Genomic DNA, 21,714 nt, shown 5'->3' with positions numbered 1-21,714 from the left:
ATTACATGACTCGTGGTTTTTAATCCCTTTGAAAAGGGGATGTCCACAAAATACTTAACCCTTTTTTTGGCAGTTTTTTAATGCCCCACTCCCCCCCCCTCCCCCTGTGATGCTTCCAGTCGTTCACTCAATTTTTGTCAAAGAAAAGTTTTCCCCAAACAAAAGCAGAGGAAACAGAACAGTTCATTTTGGAACTTCTGCCACACAGCCACTTGTTCTTGGACCACGATGATGAAAACTTGCGAACATACTGCTGTCTTTTTAAAGACTCCTGAAGCATTAGGTCAGGCTGATGAGGTCCTCATATTTTCTGTTTCAACTTTTCCTCAAAACTCATTCCAAATATTTAATTCCTCAAGCGGTCAGCAACACGGTTAATCTCCACCATTATTGACTGCACTCTCTCAGATTCATAGCTCTCCATGAAAATAGCTCGGAAGTCACAGCTGCACACGTGTCAGTTATCAATCAAACCTGTGGTTGTCTTACTGATTAGGGTAGCTGGCTTGGGATCTTAGAGTTCTGAGTTCAAGTCCTGTTGGCCACTGATTTAACACCAGGAGGGGTTGAATCAGCCTGTCATCCTTCTCAGGTTGGTGACATGAGTACCAGTGCACTCGTATAGGGGCACAGCATCAGTGGCATAGTTCTGCCCCAACAAAATGATAGCTGTTAGGGTTAGTGGTGGAGATCAATGATAGCTGTTAGGATTAGTGGCATAGATCTGCCCAACTAATTGATGTTAGTGGTCACTCTGGGTTGTCCAGCTCGATCCCATCTTTAACCCCATTGGTTTGTTGATGTTTGTGGACCGATCTGCTGAGAATACTTTGATAGAAGCCAAATTGACGTACAGTTCGACGGTAAGACATCCCATCATTGTCCATCCATCTTTGGGTTTCACTAAGTCTTAAACGAGTCAGAGTAACAGTCTGCCAATGGAAGTATGCAACTCTTTTGTTACCTTCTCCAAACCTTGACTTGGTGAAAGTTTTTTTCCTAGTTGATACCCCATCTATCCATGCTGGGTGAGAAAAATTGTCTTGGTCTGGTGATGAATGGTCAGCACAGCCTGTGCATGGAGAGCACTTACATTGATGTCAGAAAAAAAAATTGAATTTGAATCAATATTTATTTCATCTGGAGCACGATTTTAGAGGTGTGCTTAACTTTTCTCCACGTGTGTACAATTTGGCCTTTTGACTTTGAAATACATTACTTGTTTATTTCATGTAATTCTGCCTTATTACCCATATTACTGATCGTGTCATTCTTATCCAAGTTGTCTGTTGATAATATTTGGTGTTTCAGTAAATCTTCATGAATATGTACATGAATAAAGTTTTCTTTTTGATTCTGATATTTAACATCATTCAGAAAACAAAAGACAGATTTCAAGTGTATTTATTGCTGACATATTTATTCTGAAATCTATTCACGGAAGCTCCACATTCATTGTTTAATTTCAGATTTTCTAAACATCAGCTCAAACTGGATGATGCATTAGTAATCAGGGCTCGAGTTCAAGCTGGTGTGCGTTTAGGATCGTTTAGAAAGATGGTGTGGGGGCAAAGCATGCTGGCAAAGGTGTGACAAACTCATACTGTAGAAGAGGCAGCAAAACAAGGTTCGTCGGGTTCCACTTATTCGAACTCGTTATTACTTATAGGACGAGCTCAACAAAATGGAGATGATGGAGAACAGTTTTTCATACGCCTCATTGCCGTCGTGGCCAAAAACTTGTTCAGCAAAAATCTTCAACATTTCCTGAAGAAAAAGACATAATTGTTATTATAGTTATCCTCTTATGATGTTCCTGAACTCATAATATTATGGAAATTACACATTCGGAAAAAAACAATTACAATTGTTTTTGGTTATAATAAACATGATAACAAAAACTCTTTGTCACTTGTAAAATCCAAGATTTTTCATGTTTATTGATCAGTCGACTTTGTTATAACTTGGCAAAAAATGTTTTAGTCAAGTATATTGATCTGTTCCATTTGTTACTTGTGAAAAAAAGATTTTTCAAGAATATTGCTTGGTCTTGTGCGATATTATATCTCATGGTCTGTCTGTCAATCACCTACAGGTCACAATTTTAAACCGATCTTCACGAAACTTCACCACATGGTAGACTTCGTCCTTTACAAGAAGCCTATTGTTTTTCAGGTAAAAAGGTCAACAATTTTGTCAAAATTCTAAAATCCTCAATTTCCATCCGTTTGACTAGAAATTTGAACAGGATTTGCATGTCAGGTCTCTGAATTCAACCACCATATTATATTTGAGGTCAACAAAGGCCAAAGGTCAACAACTCAGGTAGAATTTTAAAATCCTAAATTTTACTCAGATTGACTTCAAATTTGAACAAGATTTGAATATCCGATCACTGTATTCAATCACCATTTATTTTTGAAGTCGAAAGGTCAACATATGCCAAATTTCTAAAATTATCAATTTTCATCCGATACACTAGAATTTGAAGGTGATTTGCACATCAGGTCACTGAATTCAACCATCAACTATTTTTAAGGTCAAATTTGTTCAATGGATTTGGCAAGTGTCTTACTATGTATGACATCTTCCTTATTGTTGTATAACTCCAATTATTAGCACAGACCTTATTTTAACAGCAAAATGGTAATAATCAGGGTATATATCCAGTGGTTGTAACCTGGGCTTGCAACAATTTATAGAAAGTAAAAATATATTTTCTTACTTTCATGGATATGCTGCAAAGAAGAAATAATATAATCACCAAATGTACAAGATCAACTTGTTTTTACAACACCTTGCCAACACGTGAACATTTTACAGGGTGATACCAGTCAAGTATAAAAATGTGACATCAGCAAAATGAATTTATCTTCAGGATTGTACTGACATTGTAAACCATTGTATCGTTGTAATACACCCTCTGTTATACTGTAACTACCGTTTTATATCGTATCATAGCTGTAAATGTCTCCCAATGTCTGAATCACATCTCCTTTCTCAGGAGGAATTACAGCCTCACCTTGAACAGGCTGGGGTCCACTTGGAACTGTGCACTGTATTCTCTGCTGAGCTCTTTCAGATATTGAATCATCTCGCTCTCCTTGTCCATCAATCCGATTACGTCGTTGATTGCGTTGATGATGCGGCTAGCCTGCCATTTCACTTCGGGATTGTGAGGCAGGTCCTCCGTTTTTACCTCGGAGAATTTGGGGAACAGCTGTTGGGCATCCGGGAAATCCTTCAGGAATCTGGATCAGAAACAAAAGATAAGTACAGTAGATGTTTCGGGAAATTTCAATAACATAGACTGCATAAGATATGAAAACAGACAAGTGAAGCGTACTGAAGGAAAACCATCAAGCCAATATCCTCGAAGTTGATGTAGATCTTCGGCCATGTTGCTCTGATGAACTTCTTCTCATGCTCACTTAGTACTGGCAAGGGTCCATGATCAACGATTGGCATGGTTGGATAATTCGAATCTCGGAAATTTAGAGGAACTTGGTTGAGAATGATTTGGTTCAGGTCCTGAGCTCCTTTATATGATATCCGAGGATGGAATCATGTTTGAAATTAAGCGAGAAGAGTTTTGCATAGCTGGGGTACAGAGCTAATAAGTATTCTTGATGCTTAGATTTTTCACGAGGATGTGGGAATGGGAGGGAGTGGGTGATGATCACAAAATGAGATGTGACATACATTGACAAACTCGAGCTTCTCAATCTAGCTCTGATGTCATTTTTGTCACAATTTCCTTTCAGGAGAAATGTATGTTTGTGTGTGTTGTTGGTTGTTATCTCCACATGTGGATGGGTTTCAGAAGGTGGAACGGAGCCCTCCCAGGTTTCAAAGTATCCACCTCCGTGTGTGCGTGTTTGTGTGCACAGCCCACGTGTATGTGTTTGTGTATGTGTGTGTTTGTGTGTGATAGTTACTGCTGTTGCTGCTATCTCCACACGTGGGTGGGTTTCCGAAGGTGGAATGGAGACCTACCAGGTCTCAAAGTATCCACCTCCATCAGATTCTGGCAAAACTTGGTGAACAGGTTGGGTGTGTGTGATAAGGACGAATTGATTCAATTTTGGTGCAGATCCAGATCCGGCACATCATTGGGATACAAATCGTGATCTGTTCAGCTGAGCGGTGGTTCACGCTCTACCGAGTGCCATTGTAGTTTAATATCGTAGGATAGGATGATTTAGCCTGATTTGGATTGTGTGGTTAAGAGTTGGCTTTCCAAATTTGTCAACGACACAAACTTTGGAGGTAAGGAGGGTGGTGGTGGTCAGATTCAGGAAAGACACTGACAGAACAAGGGGGCACAGTTTAAGAGTAAAGAGGAGGGTTAGGACGATAGTAAGGTAATGGTCTTTCACTCATAGAGTGTGGGTGACAGGGTGGACTTGACTCACACTCACCTCGAAGCCTGGGTTCGAATCCCAACCCCTCTATAAACTAACATGTTGGGTTTTCACAGGGAGGGTGATTCATCGATGTGTGTGACATTCCTCGGAAGTTAAACTGGCAATCCCATATGCCATCATTGGTTGGTCGACGTTAAAGATCTCACAGTGTCCTTCACGAAGAGTGGGTGAGTTATTGCCAGCACCATGAACAAATGAGAAATTGCTCTCATATCTAGTGATGGGAAGGCAATGGCAAACCTCCTCGTATAACACTTACCAATAAAGTGTTTTGTCAACACTGACGTTCTGTAACAGAGTTCAGCACTTCAGAATCAGAGTATCCTTCAGAATTGATGGAGATCCCGAGAAAATGCTTTTGGTTTCATATGAAATATTGTATTATCACATATAAATTAATAAATTTACTTCTGGGCTCATAATTTTGTACCCCACTATGTCTATCAAAACTATGTATCTCATATCTCTTGGGAGTTGTTGATAACCAGGTATTGGTTGGTATTCTGTGTTTACGTTGATTTATATCTGAATTTTGCAATGACAGTTGTTGAGGATTTTGTAACAATTGAGGGAAGAGTTTGGGAGGATAATATGGCTCCTGGTATGAGGGAGAAACAGAAGAAAGGGTTCATGAAGAATGTGGAAAGGGAAGATAATTATCTTCCTGGGGTGGAGAGAGGGATGGAAAGAACAGTGGATGCAAGACCAGAAAGGTGGAAGGAGACACGAGATTTTTAATTAACAATTTTAATTGATTGTGGGGTATTTTCATTTGCCAGGGATAGATATATTGGGTCCATGAGTGGCAATGAGGATTTTCTGGATCGAATCCAGAATTGCTTTTAAAGTCAGTTCGTGGAAAAGTCCAAGAGAGGTAATGCGGCCTTAGATCTTTTTTTGGAAGCAATGATCGCAATGTGGTGGAATAAGTGGATGTTGGAGAACATATGGAGACAAGTGACCACAACATCATGTGTGAACCGATACTGTTGAGATATGGAATTTAGGAGAGTCAGGCAATGCTAAATGTCAGGGAGACAGTGGGATACTTCAGAGATTAAACGCCTTGATCTCACTATCAGCCATGATCTTTCTTGGGCAAATGACATTTCAAAGTTGGCCTCCAAAACCAGTCGGTGACTGGGTATCCTCCGTCGTGTAAAGTCCTTTCTTGGCACGCATGCATTCACTTCCACATGCAAGGCCTTCATCCGCAGCTTGATGGAGAATGGCTCTTCCCTATGGACTGACACCCCTGCCTCATCCTTCCTCTGCTTGATGCTGTGGAAACCAAGACCTTCAAGGTAATTGGAATCACTTTCCACTACTTTCCATCCCAGACAGGTCGGTGGTCTCTCTGTCTTCTACTTCCTCCTTTCTGGTCTTGCACCCACTGTTCTTTCCATCCCTCTCTCCACCCCAGGTTTATGCATGGTGAACGTGGTCCACCACCAACCCCCTCCTGGTGAAACTCAAAATCCAGAATCACTGCTCACCTCCACTTATTTGTTCCTCTTTTTCCTGCCCATGGAATCAAATTCTACATTCTCTTCAACCTCACTCTTCTCTCCAGGTCTTCAAGACAGCTGTTCTTCACCACCTCAGATCATCTCCCATCCAAAACCATGATGTTATTTTTTAGACCCTTACATTGAGTGGCTTTATGTTTTGTTTGGGGGGATTTCCATGAAAAAAAATCTGCCTACATGAAAAAAAAGAGGGAAAGATTACTCGGGGTTGCACAGCCAAAACGTGTTGGACACAATATGTTTGAGATGTACTTCAAACCTTCGTGATGATTGCCCTTTCCAGGGCATCCTGATAAAGACTGGACATTTGTCCGGACCAATCTTCCAATCTTTTGTCGTGCTTAGAAAGTTTTGTCCACATATCTCTTAACTATATGCTCAAGATAACCATTCTCACCGAGTATATTCATGATTTTGTCAATTTCAACAGGAAGATTACAAGGTGAAAAAATCCTCTGTGCTCTGTTAACCAGGATATTGATCAATGCAATTTTGTTTCTTGTGGAGCTGTTCACTTTCTCATTTCGTGGTTCAGGATTCCTTCACATTTGCAGAATCAATTAGAGCTAAAACACCGACAAGTGAGCACAACATCATGGCATCCTTTGATATTAAAAGCTTGTTCACGAATTTACCATTGACGGAGACGATTGAGATATGCACACGTTTGCTGTATCACACCGATGCAGAAACTGACTGGTCAGCAAGGGGTCGATTCCCCCATCGTATACTATCGGTATTTGCTTTGTTTGAGTCTCGGACGGCATGTGACAATTTCCAGGCATGGCTCAACACTTTCCATCCAGCGCTGAAGTTTACCACGGAGCTGGAATCGTCAAAGACGTTACCGTTTTTGGATGTGTTGGTTGATAGATCCAACCTTGGTTTCACAACATCAGTCTACCGGAAGCCAACTTTCACAGGGCAGTATATTCGGTGGGACTCCAACAGCTCCACGAGAAACAAAATTACCTTGATCAATATCCTAGTTAACAGAGCACAGAGGATTTGTTCACCTTGTAATCTTCCTGCTGAAATTGACAAAATCATGAATATACTCGGTGAGAATGGTTATCCTGAGCATATAGTAAAGAGATACATGCACAAGTTTCTAAACACGATAAGAGATTGGAAGATTGGTCCGGACAAATGTCCAGTCTTTATCAGGATGCCCTGGAAAGGGCAATCATCACGAAGGTTTGAAGTACAAATCAAACAAATTTTGAAGTACAAATATTGTATCCAACACGTTTCTGGCTGTGCAACCCCGAGTCATCTTTACCTTTCGCCATTTGCTGACATCAGTCAACAAGGATGTGCTACCCACCTCACAAACCAGCAATGTTATTAATGAGTTTAAGTGCCGATATGAAGCTCGGTACATGGACCGCACAACACTAAGATTGGCTGATCGGATCAAACAACACGTCCACTTGGCGATTCGAAGAAAGATTGTGAGAGTCAGAACACAACCAGTGCGAGCATGCAGAAATATCCAGCAACCACTGACCACTGTACCTGCTTCATCTGCTATTGCACAGCACCTGGTTGCCAACCCGATCTGTGCAGACCAGTACAATGCAGATATGTTCAGGATATTGAGCCGAGGTCAGAGCTCGTTTCACTTACGTATGTCGGAAGCAACCTTCATCCTTACCACCGATCCAATACTATGTCGTCAAAAGGAATTTGTACGATCTCTGTGTCTCTTTCTGCATGGAAAGATCAAGGGAAGTACGGTAACAAATGCTGAATGGACCTTTGGGGAAACCCATCCCCCCTCTCTTCAGGATGTGGTTGCAAATGTCAATCATCGACGAACTCTGCTCCAGCCAATGGGAGATCGAGGTGAAGATGATGAGCCGACCAATGGACGTTCGGAATTACCGTCACGTCATTACGGTTGAACCAATCAGTGTCTACCTCATTGAGACTTGCATATAAAGCATGCGCCTTCACTTCCTCCTGCACTTGCTACAATTTTTACCCTGAAGAGTGCAGCACAAAAAGCTTCGGTCACTCATGTTTTGTTTCTTTGTATCCATATTGAAATACATATATATGTATAAACATATACATATATGTTTATGTATATCATTGTGGCCAGGGGTCTGGGTAAGAAGACCACTAGGGGGGAAGCTGCCTCGGGTTCCCACCAGACTCTCCGGAATCGCAGGTCATTGCACATGGACAACTCCCTGACACGGTGGGTCGCTAACCGACCGTGAACGCCAATAACTCAACCACGTGACTTAGCGTCCTCCGTATTGTGACGTCCACGGGACTTGAACAGTCCCGCAAACGTAGAATGAGCCGAAACGATGGAGGCGGTTTATTTTTTATAACCCAAAGATGGCAGTTTTAATCGCTCTACAGCAAACGGGACGAGGAAGGTGGCACGAGTCGCTTTTAACTGAGTTAATAATGTTTATTTCTCTAACCAGAAATAATAATAAGACTCGGCAAGAGGAGGGATCCAGGGCGATTCGACGGGATGGTGGTGTGGGTTCGGGCATGGGGAAAACACAAACAATTCCAATGGATATACAAATCTCAAACCCTCTAAGGTGCCAGGTACACACACACACACACACACACACATACACACACACACACACACACACACACACACACACACACACACACACACACAAAACGTAGCTGGTGGTCAGGCTTGCCCGTGGTGTCGACGCAACAGTCACTGGATTGGCGCCGGACGAGCTGGCGTTGCGCTCGTCTGGTGTCGACCTCCTGGTGTTGGCCCAAGTCCGCTCACAGCTGCCAGGGAGCCAGTTCTGGCGCTAAGATGTGAGCAGGAGAGGGAGGCAGGTCCGCCCGCCGTTCGGTCCCATACTCCGAGCCAGCAGAACTCCAGAGCCAACCGAGGTGAGGCACGAGGAACAGCAAGGCCACGAGACACGACGAATCGAGGAACGAACCAGCACAATGAGAGAGCGCGCTCCGAGACCAACAGCCTCGACCAGACGCTTTCTTTTTATGACTCTTCCTCCTCTTCTTTTTCCAAACAGAACCTTTTTATACTCGAGTCCTCGTCACTTCCAATCGAGCCCTTTTATTGGCCCTCTGCGGTCGCCTTCCGCCAATCGTGATCACAGGGCGGAGCCATCCGCAGCACTGTCCTGTTATGTCACGGCAAGCCTACAGGGAATACTAAAAGGGGATACGCATACACACTTACCCTAACCCGTCTCCCTATCTAATGACGGGACAATTATCATTTCCCCCTTAAAGAAATGGACATTTACTAGACAACTTATCACCACTGAATCGCTACTTATTACATCGAGATCCTGGTACAACTCGAACAGCATGGCATACCTAATTAAACATCATAATTACCCTTTGAATGCATACCCTCCCCCCCCCCCTCAGACGTAACAGTATAATTCGGTTACCGAATTATAATCACGTGACATAATTACCGGGGGACACGCCCTCGGTACGCCTTGTCCGAACCGGGTCACCTTACCGGGTAAGATGCAGCCAAGCGACACTGCCAAGGACGTAATGACTTAAATAATGGATCTTTGGAAATAAAGTCCCAGCGAGGCAAGGATACGGACCATGCTGGATCAATGAAAAAAATACCAAAAACGAGCTGGGAACATTTCTGCACAATCATTTATTAACAGGCAGGTGAGGAAAAGCATGTGGCACAGTTGATCGAGTTTATTGTTCTGTGTAAAGCAGGGACAGCAAGAAATGTGAGGTGTGACAATAAAACAAGCAACTTATAAAGGCAGATATAGAGCAGACCTATCCCGATATAATTCTTCTGCCATCTTAACTTAAGCGAGGTCAGGCACCATCTCACACACACACACACACACACACACACACACACACACACACACACACACACACACACACACACACACACACACACACACACACACACACACACACAATGAAAAAGCGATAATGAGGAAAAAGCAGAGGAGATGAGGCTAACGTTCTCGTAATACCTTGCACAATTGACTGACTGTGCCACCCAGTACGTTTTAGGGGGATGCTCCGCTGAACGATCCCTCCTTGATAGTTGTCGCATCGTCTCCTGCTTGTCTTCGGTGCAGCAAAGTGTCCACGCCGATCCAGAGAATGGGCGTGACTATCAGGCGTGAGGGAGGGACTTTGGTTGGAGTCAGCGGCGAGTAGGTGGACGGAGGAGTCAGGTGGGTGGGTGGAACCAGCGGCGAGGGACAGGGGGATGCGGAGTCAGGTGGGTGGGTGGAGCCAGCGAAGAATGTGTGAAGAAGAAGATGGTATGAGTTTAAGTTTATGCAGGCTCATGCAGAGACCAATCCGAAACCAGGCAAGGAAGCTGAGGATGACCACCACGACGACGACGACAACGACTCTGATAACTTTCTATCCGCCCTTTTTCGACCCTGCAGTGCAGGGCCGGGTGCCGCCCCGAACCAATGTGTCATCACCGGAATCTGGTGCTCCTATTGGGCCCTGTCCACCACATGACCTGACCGTCATGGCCGGAAGCGGTCTTACTTTAGATCCAGCAAGACATGTCTGAGCTACGGAATCGTCTCTCTCCGAACCCCGCGATATGAATCGCCTTGCACCGAACTCCCGGGCCATGCTCCAGCGAATGGCCGAGGGCCACACCAGTCCCGCATACCTGCACACTGCGGTTGGCGCTGATCAATGCGCTTGCTTTGTCCGTATGCCATGTGGCCCGGGCAATCCGGGCTGTACAGCTTGCCTCTACTTTGTGGCAGCTGCATCGACGCGGAGGTATGATAAGATGTCTGCTCTCCGCGGGAGATATTGGTGGCCGTGGTGGTGAGCGAAGAATCGACGGTAAGATGCCGTTGTGAACCAACACTCACACCCGAACAAAAATGTGCGCCATGTGCGTCCAATACAATTTGATGGTAAGATGCCAATGTAATCAGCACGCATACCCAAATGAAGAGGTGTATTATTTGTGCTCCATTCTGTACGATGATAAATTATCACGAGGCTGTGTACGGGTCTGCCATTGAGCATGCGGTTATCTATAACCGTGGTGATCTTCACAGGCGGTGGTTTGCTCGGTGCCGGCCCTGACCTGTGTCAGGGATTGAAGGAAAGGATTGGATTTAATTATTAGATGCAGAAATGGGTTGAAAATAATGCACCGCGTGCATCCTGAACAGTGGGTGTAGGTTGTTTATTGTTTGCTTCTGCTGTTGGCCTTCGCGAAGACGCTTTCTTATCATGAAGGGTGTGGCTGCAGTTTTTACTTGGTGGTCGTCTGATTGCAGTGCTTGCTTTGATTTATTTCAAGAATAAGAGGAAAAGAGTAGGAATGAAGTTGGAGATATAATCAGACCTCGCTATGAGATCCACACAACACACTTTGTCCTGTTTGACCCATTCAAAATGAGGGAAAGGTCTAACTGCACGTATATTAATGAAATAACTGTCTGCGGACCACTGTATGATGGATGCCATTGCCTTGGAGGGATGCGGTTATCTATAACAACATGCAACAATATATGTATACATATATATATATATATATATATATATATATATATATATATATATATATATATATATATATATATATATATATATATATACGTACATACATATATATCCTTGTATTTTCATCGAAATCCAACAACAACTAGGTAACTTCTCAACCTCAGCAAAAGTAGTGATTAAAAGTATTGGATTTAATCCTGGATGGCCATGAGATATTTATTGAGGCATTACATTATTTTAGGACAGAAACCGTTTGGTGTTGAAGGTGTCACCAACACATTTAAGCTGGTTTTTACACATTGGCTTTTTTTAAAAGAGATCAAAGGTGAGCAGAGGAATTTGCACAAACATCATTTGCAGGACAGGGATCTTGGTGTTGCATTTAGATTTTGGATGAACTCCAAGAACAATAGGAGACAATGGGAAAATTAACCACTGGAACAGATTTTAACCTGGAATTCCAATATCATGAGATGAGTCTCAAACAAATGTTGGGAACGCTGAACAGGTGGTTTCGCCTTTCTTTGCTCTTGGAAGTTTCATCCCCAGACCTCTAGATATTTCAAGCTGCAACTATTTTGCTGAAAAATAGCTTTGTGATCTCAATCATCACTCCTTCGGGATCAAGCTCTTATTTCAGAAGAGCAATTGAAATGTGTAATCAGTAAATCGAAGTTTACTTGCTTCACATTGAGAGATTAATTTAATTGTGTAAATGAACAGACAAACATACATAATATGCATATGTGGGAAAACTATGCGTCCAGACCGGGTATCAAATCCAGTTCCTTTGGTGAACTGTACCATTGCTCTGCTGTCTGGTCAACATACCAGCTGTACACACAATTCTTCCACAAATGGAAACTCCACTCTCTTTTTGCCACTAACCATAGGAACAGCAAAAGCCTGTACAGGAGAGTGTCTTCCTCCCGAGGGGGAACAAATCCATGTTCGCTATTATTACACCACAAGGGGTGTAGTAATACAATTGTATATATTTACAGGCAAATGCACTTCATATGTTGTATGCTCAATGAGTGCGTTGTCCAGATGGTTCAAGTGGCAGAGCATTGCAATGTTTCACAACAGCATCTCGGTTTGACTCCTTGTTTGGGTGCACAGTTTTCACACATCTACATGTTGTTGATATTTATTTGCATATTTTATGTAATTCCATTTATTCCCAGTATCCAACTGGATCCGAGTTGTATTTTGATATTATTTGGTGTTTTAGTAAATCTTCATGAATGTGCACCTGAATAAAGTGTTTTTTGTTACAATATAAAACATCATTCAGTAAACAAAAGAGAGACTTGAAGGGTATTTATTGCTGATATCTTTATTCTGAAATGTATTCATGGAAGCTCAACATTCATTGTTTATTTTCTGCTTTTCTAAACATCAGCTCAAACTGGACGTGCCATTCGTAATGTTTAGGATGGAAAAGCAACATGGTGTGGGGAGCAAGGTATGCTGGGAAAGATGTGACGAGAAAACATGCTGGGACAAACGAGGCAGCAAAGAAAGGCCCGTTGGGTTCCACTGATTCCAACTTGGTATTAATCGTACGACGAGCGCAACAAAATGGAGATGATGGAGAACAACTTTTCGTACACCTCCTTGCTACCAACGGGAATAAAAGCTTGGTGAACAAAAATCTTCCCAATTTCCTGAAGAAAAAGACATTATAATTGTAATTACAATTATCCTGTTATGATGTTCTTGAACTCGTACCATTGTGGAAATATAACATTTGGAAAATACCGATTCATGAAATTTGTTTCTTGTTGTAATAAACACTATACCAAAAAGTCTTCATTGTTGTTGTCATTACAACTCTAAGTGCTGACCTTATTTTGACAGCAAAATTGTAATAATGTGGGTATATATCCAGTGGTTGTAACTCGGCGTTGCAACAATGTACAGAAAAAACAAAAATAATGTTTCATTATTTTCATGGATATGCTCAAAAGATGAAATAATATAATCACCAAATGTACAAGATCAAATTGTTTTTACAACACCTTGCCTCCACGTGTACGTTTTACAGGATGAAACCAGAAATGTATAAAAATCTGATATCAGCAAAATTAATTTATCTTCAGGATTGTACTGACAATGTAAACCCTTGTATCATTGTAATATACCCTCTGTTATACTGTAACTACCGTATTATATTGTATAGCAGCTCTAAATGTCTCCCAATGTTTGAACCACATCTCCTTCCTCAGGAGACATCACAGCCTCACCTTGAACAGCCTGGAGTCCACTTGGAACTCTGCGCTGTGTTTTCTGCTGAGCTCTTTCAGAAATTGAATCATCTCCCTCTCCTTGTCCATCAATCTGATTGCATCGTTGATTGCGTTGATGATGCGACTAGCCTGCCATTTCACTTCGGGATTGTGAGGCAGGTCCGCCGATTTTACCTCGGAGAATTTGGGGAACAGCTGTTGGGCACCCGGGAAATCTTTCAGGAAGCTGGATCAGAAACAAAAGATACGGACAGGAGATGTTTGGGGTAAAATTTCAATAATTATACATTTTAAATAACAAATCCTGTTCAGAAACAAAAGATACATATAATCGGTGTTTTGGGGAAAATTTCTATAATTAGACATTTAAAATAACAAATCCTGTTCAGAAACAAAAGATACATATAGTCGGTGTTTTGGGGAAAATTTCAATAATTAAACATTTAAAATAACAAATCCTGTTCAGAAACAAAAGATACATATAGTCGGTGTTTTGGGGAAATTTCTATAATTAGACATTTAAAATAACAAATCCTGTTCAGAAACAAAAGACACATATAGTCGGTGTTTTGGGGAAAATTTCTATAATTAGACATTTAAAATAACAAATCCTGTTCAGAAACAAAAGATACATATAGTCGGTGTTTTGGGGAAAATTTCAATAATCAGACATTGAAAATAACAAATCCTGTTCAGAAACAAAAGATACGAGGAGTAGATGTTTGGGGGAAATATCAATAATTACACATTTAAATTAATAAATCCTGTTCTCACAATGAGATTACTTGATTTGTTCAAAGATGAACAATTTATTTGAGCCACGATGTGAACCATCCATTGACTTCAGGAGTGACGGACACACATAAGACTGTAAGTACAAACAATAGATTGTATAAGATATGAAAACAGACAAGTTTAGCTTACCAAAGAAGAACCTTCAAGCTGTTCTTCTCAAAGTCATTATAGATATTTGGCCATGTTGCTCTGATGCCCTTCTTTTCACCATCACTTAGTGTTGGCAAGGGTCCTTCATCAACGATTGGCATGGCTGGTTAATTAGGATCTCGGAACTTGAGAGGAACTTGGTTGAGAATGATGTGGGCCAGGTCCCGAGCTCCTTTATATGATATCCGAGGATGAAATCATGTTTTGCAATCAAGCGAGAAGAGTTTCGCAAAGCTGGGCTGCAGAGCTCATGATTATTCTTAATGCTTACATTTTCACAAGGAGCGGGGGGGGGGGGGTGGTGGGGGGCAGGAGGAGTTATGATCAAAAATTGAGACAAGAGACACATTGAGAAACTGAAGTTTCTCAATGTACTTCGTCTTATTTTTTCTTTCGATCCACTTACATGACAAGTGTGTGTGTGTGTGTGTGTGTGTGTGTGTGTGTGTGTGTGTGTGTGTGTGTGTGTGTGTGTGTGTGTGTGTGTGTGTGCGTGTGTGTGTGTGTGACAATTGTTACACACACACACACACACACTCACCTCTGAGTTTCCTCACCTTATTTCAAAGTGTGACCCAGCTATAAACTGTCATCCCTTCATTCCCTGGTGTTTAGCAAGCAGGGTGACTCATCAATGTGTGTGCCATCCCTCCCATGTATGTCAAACTGGAATCCCGTCTACCAGCATTGATTGGTGGACATTAAAGATCACACATTGTCCTTCACGAAGAGTAGGCGAGTTATCGCCAACACCATGAACAAATTACCAATTTCCATTCGTAATTATTACCTGGAAGGCAATGGCAAACCACCCATAGGTGTAAATCCCAGGGGCGTTGAGGAGAATATATCGCCCCCACTTTTTTCCAGGATTTTTTGCATAGACCTTTTTAAGATGTGCCTGTCACATCTTTTACATCTTTGCTGCGAATTTTCCATGAGGTGACAAATTATAATTCGTTAAAAAAAAATCTGCTATTATAATGTCTCAAGCACCAGACAACTGTTTTTATGAAATACGTTTATAAATTGACAGAGGATACCCACAACCTTGTGCTACATACCAGAAACACATACCGTGCAGTCTATTTAAACCTGGTGTTGGCTTCACGGTTATGATGGTGGCTTGGGACCCTAAGATCGTGAGTTCAAGCTCCGAAACCGTTGAAATAACACCAGGGGGTTGACTCAGCCCGTCAACCTTCTGAGGTCGGCAAAATGAGGACCAGTGCAGCAACCAAAAGGCTGCACATGAAGGGAAGAGGTATTGATGGATTGATTAAATCTGGTATTGGGGTGGTGCAGGCATGATGGGCCGAATGGCCTCCTCCTGTGCATTAATTCCTTGTAAATTCTCCAGATATTTTCTCATTGTCGTGGACAGTGCGCTGTTAAGAACCTGTCTTTGTAATAGTGATATTGAAAATCAGTTTACCGGTTTTGGGCTGTTCAAAAATTACAACGATGTAACTTTTCGAATGCCCGAGGTGTTAATTACGTAAGTAAAATTAAATTATTGAGTAAAATTGCGTAACTAAAACGTAACACCGGTGGGGGAGGAGGGTGGTCGGGTGGGTGGAGGATCCTTCCCCACAAAATTTCAACATCCTCCCTCCTCCCCTCCCCAAGGTCAGGTCAGGTATGGGAGCATGTGCCAGAACAGCACGTCGCTGCGTCCACTTTCCGCCGGTAGTCAAGGGGCCTCCGTCTGGCCATCCCCCAGGCAGATGCCTGGCCCATCCCCATCTCCTCGACATGCCGGTCAACCTGCTGCAACCACGAGACACGTGTTCGGCCCATTGGCCTCCTCCACTCACGAGACTCCTTCGCTGAGAGAATCTGGTGAGCAGGATCAGCGTCAGGAAAACGAGCCACATGTCCATACAGCCGCAACTGATGCTCACGGACCATGCAGGTAACAAATCTCATCTGAGTCTCTCTCAGCAACCGCGAGTTGGAGATAAAATCCGACCAGTGATAGCCAAGGATTCTCTGAAGAGACCTGGTACCAAAGGAATTAAGTCTCCATCTCAGATCCTTGGTCAGAGTCCAAGTCTCGCATCCATAGAGCAAGATTAGAAGCACTAAGGACCTGAAGACTCGGACTTTCGTCCTCCCGCACAGGTACCGGCAGCACCACACCCCATGATCCAGTAAATCCATGACTCCCCAGGCCCGACCCAGACGTCTATTGACCTCTGACTCACAGCCAGCAGAGACATGAATATCACTGCCAACGTAAGTGAATCTCTCCACGACCTCGACATTCTCACCACAAACAGACACAGACAGGACAGCAGCATCCAAGATGTCAATGAAAGCCTGGATCTTAGTTTTGACCCAAGAAACCCGTAATCCCAGCGGCTCCGGCTCCTCATTCAGCACCTCAAGGGCCCCCCAAAGGATGTCTAAAGTCTCCGCAAAGATGACTGCATCATCTGCGAAATCAAGGTCCGAGATCTTGACATTCCCAAGCGATGCACTGCAGCTTGATCTCTCCGACATCCTCCCTAAAATCCAGTCCATACAAGTGCTGAAAAGTGTGGGGGGGCCAGGACACACCCCTGACGATCTCCAATAACAACTGGAAATAAGTCAGAGATGGTACCACCACTTTTCACAGCACTCTCAGTACCAGAGTAGAGTTCAGACATCAGATCGATCAGTTTTGCTGGAACCCCACGAAGACCAAGAATCCTCCAGAGGGCATCCCATTTCACTGAATCGAACGCTTTCCAGAGATCACCATCGGCTGCAAGCAGCCCCTGCCAAAACTCTCATCTGCGTTCGGTGAGGACACAAAGAGCAAGGATACGGTCAATCGTTGACCTCTTTGGTGTAAAGCCTGACTGCTCTGGATGCTGGTGCTCAAGCAGATGGTGGCGAACCCTATCAAGAATTATCCGAGCAAAGACCTTGCCCGGCACTGAGAGCAGCGTCGCCCCTCGGTAGTTGTTGCAGTCTTGGCGATCACCCTTCCCTTTCCAAAGAGGGACAACAAGGCCCCTCTTCCAATCAGTTGGGATGATGCCTGTGTTCCAGGCAGAGCACAAAACTGCATGCAACGACATGTGTACAGCATTTCCACCAGCCTTGAGAAGTTCGGCATGGATGCCACAGATCCCAAGAGCTTTACCTCATTTCAATCGGTTCACTGCAGCCTGTTTCCACAAGCAAATGTGGACCACAGTTGATTCGAGGGTCAGCAACAGGGATTGTAAAACCTTGACGTCCAACTCGACAGCTGGGGGATCAGCCTGGTACATCCGCTCAAAGTAACCGGCTCAGCGGGCCTTCACTTCAGGTCCTCTGTCAAGAGCCTACGACTCTCTGCTCTAACTGCAGTGCTCCGAGGGATGGGCTTGGATGAACGCAATGCGTGAATTCCCCTGTAAGCGGGACGAGAATCATCTGTCCACAGGTGATGCTCTACCCCCTCACAGATTTCTCGCACATAGGCCTCCTTGTCCACCCTCAGTGCACATCCAGTTTTACGCCTCAGCTCCCTGAACAGCTCAGCTCTGCCATTCAGCCTGGCCCTGCGACTCTGGTCAATGGTATCCAGTGTCCCTTGAGAGACAAAATTCTTCTTTGCCCTGCGGTGAGTTGCAAGTTGCCCTGAGGTGGTCTTGAAGGCACTCCACAACTCTTCAGGACCCCCCAAATCACCCAGACCCCCCAAATGTCCACTCAGCCTGTTTGCAAACTCCTCAGCTCCCCTCTTATCCTTGAGCTTGCCAACATCCAGCCAAGGCTGGGATGGTACCATTCTCCCGGATTTTAGGTACAGCTTTTGAGTTGCTGCAACAAACCGGTGGTCCCCCCCTACTTTTCGAAACTGATTTTCGCCACTGAAAATAACCCTTACTAAGAAACTGTTTTGGCAGCACTGACGTTCTGTTATAGAGTGTGGTGCATCAGAATCAGAATATCCTTTGAGTTGATGGAGATCCCGGGAAGATGCTTTTGGTTCCATATTTACCAGCACATAAGAGCTGTCCATTTACTAACGGTAATACCATTCTTTGCTGCAATGACTAATCTATGGCTTGTGGGGAAAGAACAAACAAGGATTCCTGGGGCTGGGAGATTCCTGGGTATAGAGATAACCAGCATTGAAAGTTGGCGTTTGTCGGTACCCACATATAAACCTTTTTTCTTTTGTTTTTTTTTGAATCACAAACTTTCCAGGAAGTTCTCTGAATCCACTGTCTTCGGTTTCATTAAAATCCGTTAATCCATTCACAAGTTAACAATGGATTCCCAGGAGATCCTGCCCTCTGTGCAGGATAACCAGCGTCACAAGTTAGTGTTTGCAGTTTCAACATGTGTGCCCCTGTACCCATCCATGCACACTAACACACCTTTTTTATTTTTATTTATTTTTGTGCCACAAACCTTTGCTAGAGTTCCCAGAATCAACCGTCGTTGGATTTATTGAAATCTGTTAATCCGGTCTCATGTTATAACACGACAGACAGACAGACAGACAGACAGACATGGCTCCTTTTATAATACAGGTTATTCTTGATGACATATTTTGTTATACACCAGGACACACAAGGAATCAAGACACAAGGGAGGCCATTCAGCCCATCATGCTTGCACAACATTGTTTTCAATTTGTTTTGTTTTTTTGAAATATCCAGTAATGAGAATGAGCGAGCAAAGGTGGTTCTTGAGTGCGAAACACACATCATCAAGAACACACCACCCCTTGTCGAGGCCCTCACAGACAACACTCCGCACACATGCATTCACACCCATCGATGCTCAAGCTACCTAAAAATCTTATCAACATCCCCATACCCCTCTATCTCCAATATTTCCAGGTACCTATCTCATTCCAATTTAAACCGATCTACTTGTTTCTGCTGCCACGACCTTTCCAGGGAGACCATTCCATGCATTGATTAACTACTCTGAATAATAGACCATCCATCCATCCATTGGGACCATACTCTGTGCAGAGCGTTGGTGCTGCCGAAGCAGTCTCCTTGGCTATTGGGTACAATCCTGGATGGGTCACCACTCCAACACAGGATACCAGCAAGCTGGCACTCTTTTTGCCGACCTCGGAAGGATGACAGGCAGAGTCAACCTCACCTGGTATTAATTCAACAGCCGAGTGGGATTTGAACTCAGGACCCAAGGATCCTAAGCCCACCACCCCTAACCATTAAGCCAACATCAGGCATAATAAAAGACCCCTGCCTTACTACTTTCTTAACTCTCCTCTTCTTTGCTCTTTGGCTCTGGCCCCTGGTCCTATCACTGTCTGCTGTGCTGAATAAGTATTCTGCACTTATTTTGTCCATACCTTTCATTATCTTAAACATTTCTATCATATCCCCTTGTAACCACGCTGTTCTAGTGTGTAAAGCCCTGTTTCCTTCAGCTACTCCTCATAGCTGAGTCCAGCTAGTCCCAGAATTAATCTCGTAGCACTGCGCTGAACACTCTCTGTCGCAGATATGTCCTTCCTGAGTTGTGGTGACCAAAACTGCACACAATATTCTAGATGTGGCCCTCACAATTCCTGTACAATGTTAACACCACCTCTTTTGATTTATAATTGATCCCCCTCCTGATACAGCCTAAAACCCGATTTGCTTTACCTACAGCTGCCTGGCACTGTGCTACCTGCTCACCTCCCCTATCTATTACCACCCCCAGATCCTTCTCCTGTGTGACACCCTCCAAAATTACCCCTTGCATCCTGTAATCTCCATTGCCATTATTCTTACCCAACCCCAACACCTTACACTTGCTCAGGTTAAATTGCATCTGTCAACCTTTTGCCCAATCTATGCAGGTATGAAGACTTTCCTGAATCTGATCACCACCCACTCTGCTCTCCACCTCACCTCCAACCTTTGTGTCATCTGCTAATTTGGAAAGCCTACTCTTCACCCCACTATCCAAACCGTTGATGTAAATTATGAATAGTAATGGTCCGAGTACTGATCCCTGAGGTACTCCGCTTCTTATATCCTCCAAACAAGACATCCACCCACTCACAGCCACTCTTTGCTTTCTACTACTAAGACAGTTTGCAATCCAATTAGTTACCTGACCAGCCACTCGACAAGCCCTCACTTTGGCTAACAACCTCCGATGTGGTACCTTATCAAATGCCTTCTTAAAGTCTCGATATACTATGTCCAGAGGATGTATGTATGTATCATCATCGACTCTGTCAAGGGAATTTGACCGAGGACGCTAAAACTTTCAGGGTACCTCCTCCTCCACAATCCACCAACAATCATCACCCCACAACACCCACCACCATCCCACACCCCCCTCCAGAATCCCCATCCACTGGGGATGGACATCAACACCTTACAGACATGATGGGTGGACACGGCATGGACACAAATGGCATTCGGGAAAAGTATGAAACGGGACGATCCCATAACGCACAAGACACCGAGTCAGCATGCGATGGTGGAACAAAGCATTCGTCGCACATTTTGGGTGATGACGAGCATTTCTGCTTGAGTAATATATACTGATTTATCAATTAATACAAAATCCTTCCCCAATAAAGCGTCAATTGAATGGAAAATCAAACCCTACCGAGCTGTAGTGATCATGTGACCAGTGTTTTCATATTCACGAACACTTCCGCCATTTTCATCTGAATTGCTCCCACAAGACTCAAAGGGATTCGGCTCCACAAATCCCCCCCCCCCCCAAAGTGTTTCCATCACAAATTCTGTCTCCAATAGTCTCTTCAAAACCCCAGTTATCAGTTTCAACATTCCGAGAACCAAAGGCTTTTCTCGACACTGTGATTCGCAAATTCGACTGTGATTAATGATTCCCAAAACAGACCAACAAATAGACAGACAGGGGTGAAATGTTCAGAAAGAGAACCTATAAATTTTTGGGAAACGTATATTTCAAGATGAAAGTGAACACAACAAGGAAGCGGATTGGATACGACACTTGGAAAAGAAAAAGCAACAGCTGCAGGAAATGCACCCGATGACAATTGATGAAAAGAAAACGAGAAAAACATCTCATAAAAGTGCGAACCTATAAATGCCC

The 21,714-nt window shown here is 43.5% G+C and overlaps 2 protein-coding genes across 2 annotated transcripts; both read right to left on the bottom strand.

Moving 5' to 3' along the window:
• Positions 1 to 1,388: 1,388 nt before the first annotated feature.
• On the bottom strand, positions 1,389 to 5,088 carry LOC147009662 (globin-3-like). The gene is made up of 3 exons (XM_085860722.1): positions 3,347 to 5,088; positions 3,023 to 3,251; positions 1,389 to 1,767 (listed from the first exon to the last, which is right to left on the bottom strand). Exons 1-3 carry the CDS (start codon positions 3,466 to 3,468, stop codon positions 1,660 to 1,662), a joined length of 459 nt encoding a protein of 152 aa, XP_085716848.1. The 5' UTR covers positions 3,469 to 5,088; the 3' UTR covers positions 1,389 to 1,659.
• A 7,699-nt stretch (positions 5,089 to 12,787) lies between these two features.
• Positions 12,788 to 14,877, bottom strand: LOC147009661 (globin-3-like). Its single transcript, XM_085860721.1, has 3 exons — positions 14,641 to 14,877; positions 13,714 to 13,942; positions 12,788 to 13,134 (listed from the first exon to the last, which is right to left on the bottom strand). The coding sequence occupies exons 1-3, from the start codon at positions 14,760 to 14,762 to the stop codon at positions 13,024 to 13,026; spliced, it is 462 nt and encodes a 153-aa protein (XP_085716847.1). The 5' UTR covers positions 14,763 to 14,877; the 3' UTR covers positions 12,788 to 13,023.
• Between the last annotated feature and the right edge of the window lie 6,837 nt (positions 14,878 to 21,714).

Source organism: Eptatretus burgeri, chromosome 17, assembly GCF_056783735.1.
Source record: "Eptatretus burgeri isolate ZD-2024b chromosome 17, Ebu_testis_v1, whole genome shotgun sequence".
NCBI lineage: Eukaryota > Metazoa > Chordata > Myxini > Myxiniformes > Myxinidae > Eptatretus > Eptatretus burgeri.
The sequence above is the reverse complement of the archived record's forward strand: the minus strand, read 5'-3'. Positions and strand labels throughout refer to the sequence as shown.

Bases quoted from the DNA above. Each gene is read 5' to 3' on its own strand.
- LOC147009662 (XM_085860722.1), bottom strand. From the start codon at position 3,468: ATGCCAATCGTTGATCATGGACCCTTGCCAGTACTAAGTGAGCATGAG. The intron at 3,252-3,346 runs GTACGCTTCACT...TTTCTGATCCAG, and splicing joins GGCTTGATGGTTTTCCTTCA to ATTCCTGAAGGATTTCCCGG. The intron at 1,768-3,022 runs GTGAGGCTGTAA...CTTTTTCTTCAG, and splicing joins TGGACCCCAGCCTGTTCAAG to GAAATGTTGAAGATTTTTGC.
- LOC147009661 (XM_085860721.1), bottom strand. From the start codon at position 14,762: ATGCCAATCGTTGATGAAGGACCCTTGCCAACACTAAGTGATGGTGAA. The intron at 13,943-14,640 runs GTAAGCTAAACT...TTTCTGATCCAG, and splicing joins AGCTTGAAGGTTCTTCTTTG to CTTCCTGAAAGATTTCCCGG. The intron at 13,135-13,713 runs GTGAGGCTGTGA...CTTTTTCTTCAG, and splicing joins TGGACTCCAGGCTGTTCAAG to GAAATTGGGAAGATTTTTGT.